Raw genomic sequence first — 14,611 nt, 5'->3', positions numbered from 1 at the left:
GCGACTTGAAAGGGTCTCGATTTTCCTAGGTTCTCCGCCCCAGGCGCACTCGAATCAAAAACATTCTGGAAGTTCGCTTCACATATCCAATGGCGTGCCATCCCGTCATCGAGCATTGGGGAAACGGCTTCAGGATCGGAAACGGCGCCTTCGCAACCAGATCGGCAACTACCAGTGCCGCATCTGAAAGCAATATACCTCGATTACCTGCGGCACCTGCGGGATGCTGAGGCCTTTGAGTTTCCGGGGATGAGGAACGAACCAGCAGCACGACGGCGCGAAGCCAAAAGCCAAAAGCCAAAAGCCAAAAGCCAAAGGCTTGACTGACGGGAGTGGCAGCGGCGGGTGCTCTGGGGCCAATTAAGAAACCAGTCAGGTAGGTCCCCTTTGCACGAAACCGCCAATCAAGTGGACGGGGCCCGGTCTAGTTCGAAACCTACTTAGAAATACTCCGAAGTACCGCGGATTGGGCAGAAGTACTTCATGCTCGCCCGACTTATTTTTGCCTGACCGGACCAGGGTGAACAGGAGGGTGCGGGTGACTGGATTGGCTGGCGTCGGCCGTGGCTGAGGACGAGGGGGGTGGGGGGTGTGACTCGATCAGCGGCGCTGAATGACTCCTCCAGTGGCAGGGAAGCCTGGGGGCGCGCCCACACGGAAACCAAATCCAGGAGGCCCACTTGGCCACCCCCTCCCCCCTCCCTGAACGCCATTGACCCCAGATTCGTGCATCCCCAGGACGGGGCCGCTGGCTGACCGCGTCAGGCAGTCCTGGAGTGCGAGCGAGCGACATGTTCACTCAGGTTCGAGCCGACGCGTGCGTTGTGCGCCGTTCAATGTGTGACCTACCTGCTGTCGCAATCACTCCGACTTCCGGGCGGGCTTCCAATGCGCTTTGTCTGTCCTGTCCTTGCTGGCTGGCGCCTTGGGCTGGCGACCGCGCCCAGTCCAGTCCAGTCATCCAACCCTGTGTCCATCCAAGTTGCCTCCTGGCCGCCCTCTCTCTTGTCCATTTACACTCGCCTGGCCCTCCCCATATCCTTCTCTTGCTTCCTCCTTCTTTTCTGCCTTTCGGCTTCAGTCAATTCACATTGTGCAGCCCTTTTGCTGACATTGTTATTACTGCTGTTTATTTTCTATCGCTTTCAATTGCGGAGTCCGTCTTTGCCACGCACGCCCTTCCCGCTGGTTCCATTGACCAGCCAGCGTGAGGGCGCCTCCTATTGTCTGCCTATTTCGCCCTATTGTTCTCCCACCTTCCACCCCACCCGAAGGGTTCAAGAGAGTAGGCGCAACAACATTGCGCACAATAATGTCAGTCGCATTGTTGACTGGGTATTGATTGAATTGATAATACCACGCATGCGGTTATTCAACACTTCGAAACAATTGCTGCACCACCACCTTTCAACAAAGAATAAACGGCCGTCGCCTAGCGCTTCCCGACGAAACTACTTTAGACATTTCCGGCCCTCCAGCAACTCTCACTTTCTTTCTTCTTCAAACCCTGGAATTGGTCTTCTCGTTCGATCCGTCAATATTTCAAACTGAATATTCGGCCCATTTCCAAAGCCGGTCGCACAGCTTAGGAGCTCGCCGTCATCGTTTAGCTGAATGGTGCTCTCTCTGTTTCGCCACCTCGCACCCCATCAAACAGTCATGCAAAACGTGGCTGACAAACCGGCCTCCTCGTCCGCGATGAACCAGCCCACCTCATTTGAGAGGGGCCAGACAGCAGCAATCCAAGTTTGGCCCAGCTCCTCGTCCTCTTCGCAACCCGCTCTTCTTCCTCCCACCCTGATCAAGGAGATGCAAGACGCGCGCCCCATCCCAGCTACCTCCATGGTGGCCGATTCGAAGAAGGCTTGTGATATCAGCAACTTGATGTCTCCCCCAGAGCCCACCCCATTCGATAACTTCAGCCCGGTCCCAATGGCGAACAAGGGGGTGCCATCGATTGTCGAGAAGCGCCAGGTCCCGAACCCTCCTCTGTCGCCGCCCATCTCGCCATTTGCCAAGCCGACGAGCACAATCAGCCCGGTGCCTTACAACATCGCGGTCACGGACCCTATTCTGTATCCTGTCTCTGAGGCAGCCACGAGCCCTTCCACGAGCCCTCTGTTCAACCCAGCTCCCGAGTCGCTCGAGACGTCCCGAGCCGCGAAATTGGTGGACGAGCACATCGCATGGCGGCCTGTCGAGCTCTTCCGCGAGTCGTCGCCCCCCAATCGTGAAGACTACGAACTCGCTCTGTACTTCAAGTCCAATTGCCTGAAGATGTTCAAAGAGAATCCGCAGGGCTGGCTCCGTAAAGAGCGCGAGCTACTGCGAGCTGATCGCAAAAGTGCTGCTGCCTCGCGGCCTCTTGTTAAGCTGCACACGATCCTTCCCGCCTCCAAGCCTACTAGCCAGCGACCCCAGGTGACGAAGCCCACCGCCAATCGTGTCCAGAAGCCCAAGACTCCCAAGGTCAAGACGCAGACCCCGAGGCCGATTCGAGCCACTCCAGCGCCAGCTCGCCAGACTATTAGGGTTAGCTCTACGCCTGAGCCACGCGTCCGGACAGTTGCGCCAAATCGGGAGGACAAGGACTTCAGCTCTCTTCCTGACATTTGTCCGCCACTTCACACTCTTCCTAACAAGGCTAATAGCCTCAAGGTTGATTGGAAGGGCAACGCCCTTGACCTGAGCAAGGATCCTCACGCCCATCTGCTGCATCCCGATGAGCTGCTGCTGGCCGCCGGGCTTCGCCTGGACTGTGCGACCTACCTCACGAGCAAAAGACGCATCTTCCTACGCCGCCGGGACTGTGCGAAGATCAATAAGGAGTTTCGGAAGACAGATGCCCAGCAGGCATGCAAGATCGACGTCAACAAAGCGTCAAAGTTGTGGTCGGCATACGAGCGGGTTGGCTGGCTCAAACTTGAGTATGTGCAGCCGTACCTGCACGAGTGAGGAGGAACGGGATCCCTGGTTCAACAACATGGAATCCAGTAATGATAGTATGGATATCACGACAACCCAAATGCTTCATTTTTAAGCAATGCGGCCTCGACACATGTTTTTTATCACTTCTCTTCATGGCGATTAGCCTTGGGGCTTCCGTAGTTCGTTTATTGCCTTTTTCCTTTGTCACCACGACCGGCGGTTTCATGACATTACGCGGCGGTATTGGGTTTTCCTTCAACTGCATCACTTCACGGCCTTCGATTATCCGATACATTAGCATTTAGGTACCTTTTCTCTCACCTCCATTGATACCCGGAGTACGACACGAGACGTCACGACCGTCCATCAACATCGACAGGCGGTTTCCTTTCCTCGCCCCCATGTCACTCCACTCACACCACATTTTTACAACATCGCATATGCACGGTCGGTTCGGTCGGTTGGTTTGTCAGTCTTGATCCGTCGGCTTCGCGGATTCTGGGTACGGCACCATCTTCAGGATTAAGGGTTGGGCACACATCACATGAAGGGCATTCTGGTCTGCATTGCTTCGCGCGATCTCACCACCCCTTTGTTTTCTTCATGCATTTACGAGCGGCGTCCCCAGTTGGATTTCATTTTCACAGGACCTGTCACTTGGGATAGGAGATTGGAATCAGGTTATACCCCCAGCGTTCATATTTTGGACTTTGTGCTATACGACGCCAACAGCTCGTTGGGCATTGTTTTTATTCCCTGTCACATGACGGGAAGCAGTTGAGACTGCAGGCGAGTTCTCATGAAGAGACCCTGCACATTGGAGTGAAGGACTCTGTTGGGCTGGAGATGGAAAGCTTGGCGTGCAGCCTTTTGTCTTGATATCTGTGCTGGGTGAGCAGACAGCGGGGTAGATAAGCAGACAGCACGCGGAAATCGGGAGACCTGCTCTCCCGAGCCCGGGTTGACACACCCAAACAAGTTCCCAAGCAAAGTGCTTTGTTTTGATGTGGGTGATTTCGATCTTGTAATTGCGTACGTAAATGAAGAGCCAAACTTCAACGGCGGCCAGCCCTACGGATCAAGGATGGTGCGAGATGGCTGGATCAGCAGCGCGCCGTCGCATTTCTGCCCCTGTTCTGGTCTTGGTCTAGCATTCGAGCAGGGAGGGTGCGCTTGAGGGTCAACCTTGTTTACCTTAAGTACCCTAGGTAGGTTTAATTCCCGATCCACTACGCCCACATGCCCCTCCCACCACGCAGATCGCCCGACCCGCATATGCCATGCCGCCCGCAGGACGGCCCGCCTGCCGCACGGTGATGTCATTGTGGGACAATTCTTTTTCTTCTTCCTTATTCCATCTTTCCTCCCGGGGGTGTTTTTGGCGCTTCTGTTTTTTTAACCCAGGTACTCTCGTTTTCAGTTCTAGGTATCTAATCCCCGGCTGGATAGCGTGCTATTAAATTAGTTAGTTATTCCCACCCGCCTCCCTACCAGGGGCATTTTTGTTAAATACACCCCTGGTGAATAAATACACACTCCAGGTACATAATTAGGTACGGAGTATCCGAATTACGGAGCTCTGTAGTACAATCGCTCGTAGGCTTGCTTGCTGGTTAAGCAAGTACTAAGTGGGCCTATAATTATCTGCCTGGGCTTTCTTTGCTGTAATTAAGTGACGCTGGTTATACCAAATGAATGCCCGATGGAGTTTCAGATTATAGGTTATAGTTATTCTGAGATTTGCATAGGTAATTATTCGTCCCGTCTATCTGTCTGTCCGTCTGTCTGCACTAGCTTCTGTCCAATTAACCTGATCTACCCAGTGCTGTTTCTAGTTCTGACGTGGGGTGTTGATGCATCGAGTTTGATGCCGCGAGCGTGTTCATAATTATTGGGAAAGGATTACTGCGCCGTTCTCGGTGCGAGGGAATCTAGACTGAATCACTAACTAGATTACATGTTGTTTTCAACAAGCAAGCAGAAAGATCAGGGTATGTAGGCAGCTAATCAGCTCACTTCTTTGGCTAGACTATAGAATAGGGTGACTTCTTGGTATCTGGTAAGTGATTAGGTGGTGTTGTTTGTTTTAACTGTTTGTTTGCTCGCTATCGTGGCCAACCCCGTGTCTAGATTCATGCATACTCAGTAGATGAGCCGTGTTTAACTAGGTACCTACCTTTACCTAGGTATTGTCTAGTTCAGTTCTAATCGCCTTGCTGCCTCGGTTCACTTGCTTCCATACTTAATTATAGGTGAACCTCGTGTGTTGTCTCTTGTTTGTACTCCGTTCGCTCTATTTTCAATTTGGTCTGCTTCATGAGAACGCGGCTCCTATAATCAGAAACAGCATCGGCGCGGATGTTTACCCAGTTAGAAGGTTTAGTTTATGTCCTCGGCAAGTTGGCACCTAGCCGAAGACTCGAGGTCGGGATCGAAGAGACGGCTCGGTTAATTACTGCAGGGAGGCGACAAGCTTTCTTCGTCATTAATTGCCCGGTATCTCCACTTATGGGATGCAGGTTTGGATTGGTTTGAGTGCCAATCACATATAGACGTTGTCAGAAGTAATTAAACGCACTGCGCTACCAAAGCGGCTCCAGGAGAATCTAGCCCTGCATCAAACGAACTTGCTCTCCTCTGCCTCATATAACTCCTATCATACATGGCGGCTGTTGTCTACATAAGCTAAATCAAGCTAAATTCGTGTGGCTCATATCATCGTGGTACCCAAGACCTCGGTCTCTTCGTCGTGCTCAGGACAGGGATTATCCGTTTAGAGCCCCGCCGCGATCGTATAGCCACCGTCGACAGCAATGGTCTGGCCGTTCAGTTACTGCTTCGCCGCGAGCATCAGAACGGCCTGCGCCATGTCGACGTCTCTGCCGGGCCTGGCAGCGGGAACCTTCTTCGCGTAATTCTCTCGCGGGATGTGGCTCTTCTGGAACTCGTTGCTCTCCTGGGCCGTCATCTCGCTGGGGAAGATGCCCGGGGCGATGCTGTTGACGCGGATCTTGTGGCCGCTCTCGGCGATCTCGGCCGACAGCATGCGCGTCAGATGGACGGCGGCGGCCTTGCTGGCGTTGTAGGCGAAGTGGTGCTGCGCGCTCTTGACCAGGCCGCTGACGCTGGAGATGTTGATGACGGTGCCGGGCCACCCCGGGTGCAGCTCCAAGCTCTTTTGGAGGAGCGGCAGGAACGCGGCCGTGACGAAGTAGATGCTGGCCACGTTGGTGCGGTACGTGTCGGTCCAGTCGTCAAAAGTGGCCTTGTCGTTGTCGAACAGGTTCCGCTTCATGTCCGAGGCCGTCTCGGTCTCGGTAGTGACCGACTCGCTTGTGATGCCGGCGTTGTTGACCAGGATGCACAGGCACTTCTCGCGCGACTCGATTTCCCTCACCAGCTTGGCGATGGACTGCTTGCTAGCGACGTCGGCGGTCAGGGCGATGATCTCGCCCTCGATATCCTTGTTGTACGTCTTAACCACTGTGCCGAGCTTCTCTGCGCTCCGGCCAGCGAGCCAGCTCCTGTGACTAGAGCAACGCGGCCCTTCATATTGAAAAGCGAGTTGCGGTTGAGCTCATTGTGGCTCGCGACGGCGACGCTCTGCGTGGACATGTTGCTTGATTGACTGTATATGCTCCTGGCCTGATTGATTGTATATGCTCTTGGCCTGATTGATTGTATATGCCCTTGGCCTGATTGATTTTTAGCGGGCTCTGCCTACAAGGCTTCTGTCGAAATTGAAGCGGCGAAGCGCTCGAGGATCCTATTCCAAGACTACGAGTCTCAATTTGAAGTCGGAAAGCCGAAAGGTCACGGTCGGCAGTTCCTGAGTGTACATACAAGAGGGAGAGATGCCGGTCTCGCTCTAAAAGTAATGCCCCGAGACGAATTAAAGAGGGCAGGTTTGTAAGTGCTGCGTTGGAGGTTGCTTAAAGTTTTGGCGGTCGAGAGGAAATTCCGCGGTCGAATAGGACGAGGAGTCAGGGACGCGTTCATCTCGGGTGTGCAAGTTTAATGACAGAAAAGACCAGATGGTTTACTACGAACGGCGCATTTGCTCTTTAAACTACCCAGTCAACATCAAATCATGACGAAATCCGATTGCCTATCCGGTTTTAATGACGAAATGGTCCCTCCTTTCAGGGCGCTAATCGGCGAATCAGCGGCAACTTGCAGGGCGGGCACCGAGGCAGCCGCTAATCGACAAAGTGCCGCGCTCCACTAATTGGGAAGACTGGGGTAGGACTCCGTCGACTTACACCATCAATCTCGTTCATGCTTTCCGTTAGCAACACCAAACGCAACACGAGCACAATCTCATGGTAGCTGTTATTGATTAGTTGAAATAATCGGAGCTGTCAAGGCACACTAAGATTTATAGTAGTTGGAGTGTAGGACACCGGCATTGATAGGATTAAGTCAGGTGGGGGACTTTTGGAACACCCCTGCCTATGGAACAGCCCCTGAATCGGACCCCGCACAACACCACAAACTTCAATTGCCAACAACTTTGTCAATTAATTAGCTACAATGATGAAGTCTTCAGTATCGAATTCTCCTGATTCTTCTCTTTCAGAATAACTAAGGTCCTCTCTGCCAGCCTCTCTCTGTGAGGCACGAACCTCCTCAATTCCAGCGAACTGCGTATTAGGGTCGACTTGGACCTTCCTTCTCTTTCGGCCTCTTGTGCGTTCTAGGCTTTTTTCTGCAGCCTCCAATTGATGCGCCGTATTGGCTAGTTGGAAAACCACGTAATCGAAGGCTTTTGCGGCCTTGCGTATGAAAAGTCGGTCGTTGGCAGTCCGTTTCTGGCCGGCTAGAAAAACCTGCCCCTGAATACGGAAATCCTTCGGCTTTTTAGGGGTAAACCATATAGGCCGGCCCTCCGAATTCTTATTTAGAATGGGGTTATGGACCTCTTGAAGGTCTATAGAAACCGTAGAGGTCAGTTGACCAACGTCGCCGTTAGAATTCTTAATAACAAGGCCGTTGCTTAGGGGCTTCCTGAGGCTGACCGGCCAGAGGCCTGTAGCTTTCCAGCCGGCTTTGATATTAGATTCAGTCATTCCATAGACCCTGGCTTGCCGGTAGCATTTTAGGAAGGCCCTCTTTTCAGCAACAGTGCCTTCGTCGAAGCCGGAAACAACCTCGTTATGCTTGGCTCTGTACCGGGCTTTTAGAGGGCCGAAAACCGATAAATCCAGGGGCTGGAGAACGTGGGAGGTGTGGGCTGGTAGAAATAACAATTGTACGTTATTAGAAAAGGCTAGCCACATGAATTCTTCGGTGGTATGACTACCGTGGCTATCTAAAATAAGGAGGCGCTTCTCCGAGGGGGTAGCTGGCCGAGTCTCTGGAAGAAAGATATTGCGGAGCCATGCGACGGTAGTATCATCGTCAGACCAGCCGTTTTCAGTGGGTTTCCACTTCCAGCCCTTAAATGGCTGTAAATCGCGTGGATACCATTGTTGTTGAAGGCTTCCACCTTTGAAAATGACGACTGGGTTCAAATACCGGCCGTCAGCGGAAATACATTCGATAATCGAGGTCCAAATTCGGTCTCCTTTCTTCTTTTTCTGGAATTTCTTTCTTTCCTTAGATCCAACAACCAGGCCGTTATCTCCAATGCCAGAGGCAATGCCAGTTTCATCCATATTATACCTATGCTTGGCTGGAATAGCCTCCACGCCTGGAGGCTTCAAATAGTCAAACCAAGGCCGGATAACGGCCTCACAGGCTCGATCAGCACGGTTTGCATGGATTCTCCGAGGCCTAATTGTAGAAATAGATGGATTTCTAGCCAAAAACCGGCTAGTCCAGCGTTTTCCGAGGGTCTCGTTATCTTCGAGCATTCTTCTAGCTAGTTTCCGAATTTGGGCGTGGGTTGGAGGGTGACCGAGCGACCCTTGGAATAGAATCCATTCGGTTAAGCGTTCTTCCATAGCCGGAGAAAGCTTTTGATTAAGAATTTGGGCCTTGGAGGCTGGCTCGGAACCACGAACCCGATTAAAGAGAGTAGTAGGGGGGATGCCGTGATTTTTTCAGCAGAGCTACGGAGTAAGCCGGTTTCTGCATACTCTGCCAGCGCATTCTGCAAATCCAACTGAGTATATCGCTTCATCTTTCATTTCTCAATTGAATGGAGAAAAGAAGATAAGTATTGAAGCAGAATTGGTCGAGTTGCAAGCGATTGAAATAGGTGAGTTGGGTGGCGAGCGGCAAGTCCTTGATGACAAACCTTGTTCCAAATCCAGGGGTGTTCCATAAGCAGACCACCTGACTTATCTCGAGAACCCCCGTAATGTGATTCGGTAGCATGATCAGACGACGCCGTGTGACTTGGACATCTACCCAAGGTAGCTTCTAGCTTTGAAAAAAAAAATACTTGGCCATAAATATGCCCGCCCGCCAAACTTGATGTACACGAAGGGTATAGGCTGCATGAAGCAGACCTGCGCCTCAAGGTTTGCCGGCACACCTCAATTTAAACACCTCCAGCTCGCAACAAACACACCAAAGGCGCACAACAATATATCCAAGCATCTCTCTGTTCTTTTCTCCTTTTTGTCTTCTCAATCGCGGTGTTCGGCCGTGGCTAGCTCGACGTCGGTTCTGGGCCAGAAATGGCTCAGGTCGCCCACCGGCAGATTCAACGTGATGCGCATCTCGCCGGCCATGATAATGAAACACATATACCAGCCCAGGGTGGCCACCACAAACAGCAGCGCTCCTCCGGCCTAGCACAGACATACAAAGGTTAGCAGACCGGCATCCAAAAAGAACAGGGTGTCCTGCTGACAGAGAGATGGACTCACCTTCTGCAAATGATTAGCAGCCTCATAGTCGCCCGACGAGACCTTCCAGTAGGCGCCCGAAAGGACCCAGCAGGCGACGCTGACGAGCAGGAAGATGGCGGCGAAGACGGTATTGATCTTGCAAGTGAAGATGAAGAAGGTGAAGAGGGCGAAGCCCCAGACGATGAGGTAGAGGGCAATAACAGCGTTGTACTCGGGCGAGGCGGTGCCCGTGGGGTCGGCGGCGGTCGCGTACGCGGCGCCCAGCTGCAGCGTCGGCAGCTGCAGCACGCCAAACGAGAGCCAGAACACGGCGAACAGCCCCATAACCATCATGGGGAAGAAGTTTCCCATGACCCACTCGAACACCATGGCGAAGACCAGCAGCACGGGGCCGACGAAGAAGAAGATGCCGCTGTGTTTTGTCAGGCGTAAGCTCTCGAAAGAGGGCGATTCTAACAGGACTCACACGACAGGAGAGAATCCGGCGGCGCCGCCCCAGCCCATACACATGATAGAGAATGTAAAGGTCGAAATAACGAAGCTAGTCGACATGTCAACAACTGCCCGCATCAATGCTCATCTTTGCAGTTTGCAGGATGGATCCCGCCAGGCGGCGGGACCGGAGGCAGGCACGCACCCAACAAAGCCGAGCGCCGTCGGGTTGGCAAAGCGCCGGTTGTAGTCGCCGACGTGGGGCACCTTGGGCGTCAGGTACAGCTTCTCGAACAGCTCGGGCGACATGGTCACGCCCGTCGCCGTTCTGTAGAGGCCCTTTTCCTCGTCATGGTGGGAAGTGGCTCCGTTGCTGGGCTTGATGGCCTCGCTGCTTGCCGCCGTCGCCATTTGATTAGGGGGTTCGGACTGTTGGGAGAGGGGGGAGCGATGCTAATTGTTGTTTAACCGCAGTGTGTTTGCCGGTTGAGACTCAAAGACGCGCTGTGTAAGTCACGGCACGGTAACCCAAGGACAGGGACGGGGGCGCCTGTGCTGTGCAGCGCAGAGGCGGATCTCGCATATCCTTATGTACCCGAGACGAGATGTACGAGACGAGAGGTAGAGAGTAATAGGGAGAGGGCGACGCATCAGGGCCCACGCCATGACACCTCGGCCTGCGGACGTGAGCATGGGTTCGCCTTCGCTTCCCGAATAATACTACGTTGACGACCTCGCGAGAGCGGAACCGCGGGCTGCCATTGGGCGCTAGATCTGCTGGGCTGGCCTGTCTGGATTGGCCGGACCGCCTCTCTGGGGCACAATATTGATGACTAGGGGTTAGAGGATGGATAGCTCGCCGTCTATTCTAGGTATGGCGAACCCAGTAGTCAGCCTACGTACATACAAATGTGCATAGACCCGAATACGCTGCTACCCCGCGTCGCTGGGCAGGCCATGTGCCTCCTGTCAAGTCGGCCGAGTGGCTGGAGTTGGGAACTTTTGGAAGCTAACGGGGAGAGCTTGGAACCTGGGGAATCCTTGACACGCACACACTAGAACTAGTTCTAGGTGGACACATGCGGGGCAGCGAATTGGCAGCAGCGAGGGCACATGGCGGGTGACATTGAGCCACGCGGAGTGCAACTGCCGGGCATATTTGTGGCGCCGACACCACCCCCCGAATTGGTTTGGGAGGCGCCAATTGGGGTGAAGATAGTCTGGATGGTTCGCCGTGAGCTTCTAGGCTGGCGGCTAGTGTGAAAGAATCTGCTAGGTAATTGGCATTTCGAAATAGGTGACTGCGAGCGCATTCCTTCGATTATCTGACAGACATTAAGAATTTAGACGGAATGTCCGCAATGGAAGGAGCCATCTAGACCTTTTCCGCGCTCCGTAGTAAGAGGTAAGAGGTAAGTAACCCCAAGGAGATCGACACCCGCTGTCCCGCCTCGACAACCCAAGCAGGTCGCAAAATAAGCTCATTGTTGGGCTGGTCGGCCTGCATAATTAGCCCGCTGCGGGGAAAGGACTTGGAGGTCAGGGACGCACTTCCCCAACCTCATCCCACCTCAGCTGTCCCGGGAGGGGAATCGCATATACGGCAGTTGTGTGGAGTCAACCTCGCTCAGTCTGGCCATACCATGGCAAGACATGACGACTTGGTCCTGCGCCACTGCAGCTGCTGCGCTGAGCGCCGCGATCTGAGGATATTTACCTCACAATCGACATCGGCAACCCTGAACCATCCTCCCTTGCCTTGTCTTTGCCCAACCGAAGATGCGAGGTTGGATGGAGTACATGCTTTGGGACCAGAGTCTCTGCGCTTACAAGAAAGTCGACGTAGCAGCTTCTTCGCCTCACAACAACAATCTGGAGGTCTACGCAATATGTCCGCACCCTAAGTTTATATTTCTTGAAGCCTTGAGATGCCCGTTTTTTACACAGGACCTAATTAGTTTGAATATGGAAACCCCAGAGCTTCAAACCAAGATATCGACATGGTTTACCCCAACCAAACTAGGTCACAGAAAGGGAGATGGCCGCCTATTATTTCGTGAATTACGAGTGAGCTGACCCGCTAGGTACCCAAGTAGGTAGGTGTGTACCTGATTTTAAGCTAGCACCTCGGCAAGCCTTTGTATTCATACACACGTATCTTGTCACAAGTACGGGGCTGGATGTACATGCACATGTACATCGACGGCGAACCAGCCCGTAGTCCCCTCCCCTAAAGAGTCGTATCAGAACGTCACCTCGCGCGTAGCCTCCCTGACGCGCTTCATACGCCGTTGCAAGTCGCGCTCGTCCTCGCCGCCGACGACGATATCAGCGAGGCTCTCGCCAGCCTCGCCATCCTCGTACCAGCTCGGGATGAGCATGCGGCCGGCCTCGAGCTCGGGCCGCCAGGCTTCGATAAAGTCGCGCCGCCCGCCGTCGACGGCGACCGAGAAGCTGCCGGCGCACTGCAGGCCGCGCTCTATGAAGTGGCCGCGCAGAAGCGGCAGCGCGAGCGAGCCCGACGTGCACGCGTTGAGGTCGACGACGTGGTGCGCCGTGGGCTCGGCCGTCGCGCTGGCCGTCGCGCCCGCCATGCGCGTCTCCAGCACGTCGATGCCCACGGGCCCGTAGTAGCCGTGGTGGGCTACCCACGCCGCGGCGCGCTGTACCAGGGGCGCAAATTTGTCCTTCAGCTTCTGCTAGCGCGAAAAGTTGATCGTCGACCCGGTCCACGCATTGTCCGGGTCCGTCATCTGTTCCGACGCGCCCAGGAACACAGCCTCGCCCACGTCTATCGCGAGGAACGTCACGCCGTAGTCGGCCACGGCGTCGGCCACGAGGTCGCTGATGATGATGCTCCCGGGGTGCAGGTGTGTTGGTTCTCCGCCGTCACCTGCGACAGCAGCCGGCGGAGAATACCATCGTCGCGGTCGTCGTCGCGGTCGTCGTCGTCGCCGTTGTCGTTTTCAGACTCGTCCTCCTGCCCCGCCGCCTCGCCTTGTCTTCTCCTCCAGAGGTCCCGTAGCAGGTCCTGCTTCTGCTGCTCTGAGCGCACCACCCACGTGCCGGCGCCCCCGAAAGTCTGCTGCGTCTTGAGCACGAAAGGCACGGGCTGGCGCTCGACGGCCTCGACCACGCGCGCCGCCTGCGCCTCGAGCCACCGCCCGCGCCCGCCCGTGCACCCGGCGGGTATGAAGCGCATGTCGGTCTCGACGGCCGCGCACCGCTCGCAGCATGACGAGCCGGTCGTGCCGCCGTGCCCTTCGATTTCGACGATGCGCGTGCGCGGCGTGGGGAGCCCCGACCGCGCGAGCGCAGCCTTGCTGTTGAGGAACCAGTGCGCGCCGAGCGGGTGCGTGAGCGGGTACCGCGCCAGGCCGTCCAGCACGACCTTGTAGGCGATCCGGGCGATGCCGTGCTTGGCGCCGAGCGGAATGCTGGCGGGGCTGGCGCAGAACACGAGCTCAGGCCGCTGCTCCGTGCTGAGCACCGCGACCGTGGCCTCGGCCTCGCGGCGGTCGCGCGCGCGCTTTGCTTCTGTGCGCCCCTGGTGGAACAGGACCACCGGTGCCCCTGGCCCCGCGATGAAGGCGTCGCGCTGCGGGATCAGGCTGAGGTACTTGGTTGCGAGCGATTTCTGGAGCGCGCGGTTGTTGCTGCTATTGTTGTTGTTGTTGTTGTTGTTGTTGTTGTTGTTGTTGTTGTTGTTGTTGTTGTTGTTGTTGTTGTTGTTGTTGTTGTTGTGCCGGCTCAGCTCGCCCGCGCGCAGCCTCACGAACGGCCCGTCCTAGTACGGGTACTTGGTGTTGTGCGGGAAGTCGGGGCCGAGGTCGAGCTGGTCACGCCGCAGAGCACGAGGCCGAGCTTGCGGTCGGCGTTCTTGGGGCTTGCACGCCGGTACAGCTCGGCCAGCGTGGTGTCGAGGTTGATGGTCGGCAGCTGTGCCGCTATCGGCGTTGGCTTTGGCGTGTCGATGGAGCCCATGATGAGGCTGGTGAGGGTCTAGGTGTTGTGCACGGAGGTTGGGAGAATGGCGATGTTGGTGAGGCGCTTTGGCTGAAGATTCATGTTAATAACAGCTTGAAAGGGCCTGGGGGGAGGCTGGCTTAAGGCCTTAGACGGTGCTGTGACCTGTGGAGCTGTCCAGCCGACGACTGACCGCTAACGTCATTGACGATGCTCCGACGCTAAGTAGGGAAGCGACGGCTACTTGGGTTGTTGGACAGTGTGAGGTGGCTGCCGAAAAGGCTTGCCGATCCCCAATGGCCGGCCAGTCAAAAGACACACAGCTGAGAGCCGAAAGGGAGCAAGTTTCAGCTGTGGTTAGACAATGACATTATGCCAAGTGAATTCGTCCAACACCGCGGCTATCTGATGGAAGGCGCCCTCGCACCGTCTATGCGGCCGACTCTTCCCTCGGTTCTCTGGCCCTGGGTGGCTTTGGGTTGTAG

The 14,611-nt window shown here is 55.1% G+C and overlaps 5 protein-coding genes across 5 annotated transcripts; 1 reads left to right on the top strand and 4 right to left on the bottom strand.

Annotated features, from left to right (window-relative positions):
• Positions 1 to 1,842: 1,842 nt before the first annotated feature.
• On the top strand, positions 1,843 to 2,955 carry B0T26DRAFT_646757 (uncharacterized protein; the record flags this gene model as incomplete). The annotated part of the gene is made up of 1 exon (XM_060437842.1): positions 1,843 to 2,955. One exon carries the CDS (start codon positions 1,843 to 1,845, stop codon positions 2,953 to 2,955), a length of 1,113 nt encoding a protein of 370 aa, XP_060296127.1.
• A 2,803-nt stretch (positions 2,956 to 5,758) lies between these two features.
• Positions 5,759 to 6,543, bottom strand: B0T26DRAFT_675656 (uncharacterized protein; the record flags this gene model as incomplete). The annotated part of the gene is made up of 2 exons (XM_060439863.1): positions 5,759 to 6,391; positions 6,460 to 6,543. 2 exons carry the CDS (start codon positions 6,541 to 6,543, stop codon positions 5,759 to 5,761), a joined length of 717 nt encoding a protein of 238 aa, XP_060296126.1.
• Positions 6,544 to 9,269: 2,726 nt separating this feature from the next.
• On the bottom strand, positions 9,270 to 10,232 carry B0T26DRAFT_294329 (GPR1/FUN34/yaaH family-domain-containing protein). The gene is made up of 2 exons (XM_060434203.1): positions 9,747 to 10,232; positions 9,270 to 9,668 (listed from the first exon to the last, which is right to left on the bottom strand). Exons 1-2 carry the CDS (start codon positions 10,095 to 10,097, stop codon positions 9,504 to 9,506), a joined length of 516 nt encoding a protein of 171 aa, XP_060296125.1. The 5' UTR covers positions 10,098 to 10,232; the 3' UTR covers positions 9,270 to 9,503.
• B0T26DRAFT_619553 (uncharacterized protein) lies at positions 10,092 to 10,559 on the bottom strand (the record flags this gene model as incomplete). The annotated part of the gene is made up of 3 exons (XM_060436049.1): positions 10,092 to 10,140; positions 10,195 to 10,269; positions 10,366 to 10,559. Coding segments are annotated over 3 exons (318 nt in total), but the record flags the coding sequence as incomplete, so codon positions are not given.
• Positions 10,560 to 12,053: 1,494 nt separating this feature from the next.
• B0T26DRAFT_775581 (uncharacterized protein) lies at positions 12,054 to 14,478 on the bottom strand. Its single transcript, XM_060446599.1, has 3 exons — positions 13,936 to 14,478; positions 13,054 to 13,816; positions 12,054 to 12,859 (listed from the first exon to the last, which is right to left on the bottom strand). The coding sequence occupies exons 1-3, from the start codon at positions 14,142 to 14,144 to the stop codon at positions 12,404 to 12,406; spliced, it is 1,428 nt and encodes a 475-aa protein (XP_060296123.1). The 5' UTR covers positions 14,145 to 14,478; the 3' UTR covers positions 12,054 to 12,403.
• Between the last annotated feature and the right edge of the window lie 133 nt (positions 14,479 to 14,611).

Source organism: Lasiosphaeria miniovina, assembly GCF_030549165.1.
Source record: "Lasiosphaeria miniovina strain SMH2392-1A chromosome Unknown B0T26scaffold_4, whole genome shotgun sequence".
In the NCBI taxonomy this organism is placed as follows: Eukaryota; Fungi; Ascomycota; class Sordariomycetes; order Sordariales; family Lasiosphaeriaceae; genus Lasiosphaeria; species Lasiosphaeria miniovina.
This window is presented reverse-complemented; position numbering and strand designations above follow the sequence as displayed.

Excerpts from the sequence above, each read along its gene's own strand:
- B0T26DRAFT_294329 (XM_060434203.1), bottom strand. The coding sequence starts at position 10,097 with ATGGTGTTCGAGTGGGTCATGGGAAACTTCTTCCCCATGATGGTTATG. Across the intron at positions 9,669-9,746 it reads CTGCTAATCATTTGCAGAAG|GCCGGAGGAGCGCTGCTGTT; the intron begins GTGAGTCCATCT and ends TGTCTGTGCTAG.
- B0T26DRAFT_775581 (XM_060446599.1), bottom strand. The coding sequence starts at position 14,144 with ATGGGCTCCATCGACACGCCAAAGCCAACGCCGATAGCGGCACAGCTG. Across the intron at positions 13,817-13,935 it reads CGTACTAGGACGGGCCGTTC|CAACAACCGCGCGCTCCAGA; the intron begins GTGAGGCTGCGC and ends CAACAATAGCAG. Across the intron at positions 12,860-13,053 it reads TCCGCCGGCTGCTGTCGCAG|CAGAAGCTGAAGGACAAATT; the intron begins GTGACGGCGGAG and ends TTTTCGCGCTAG.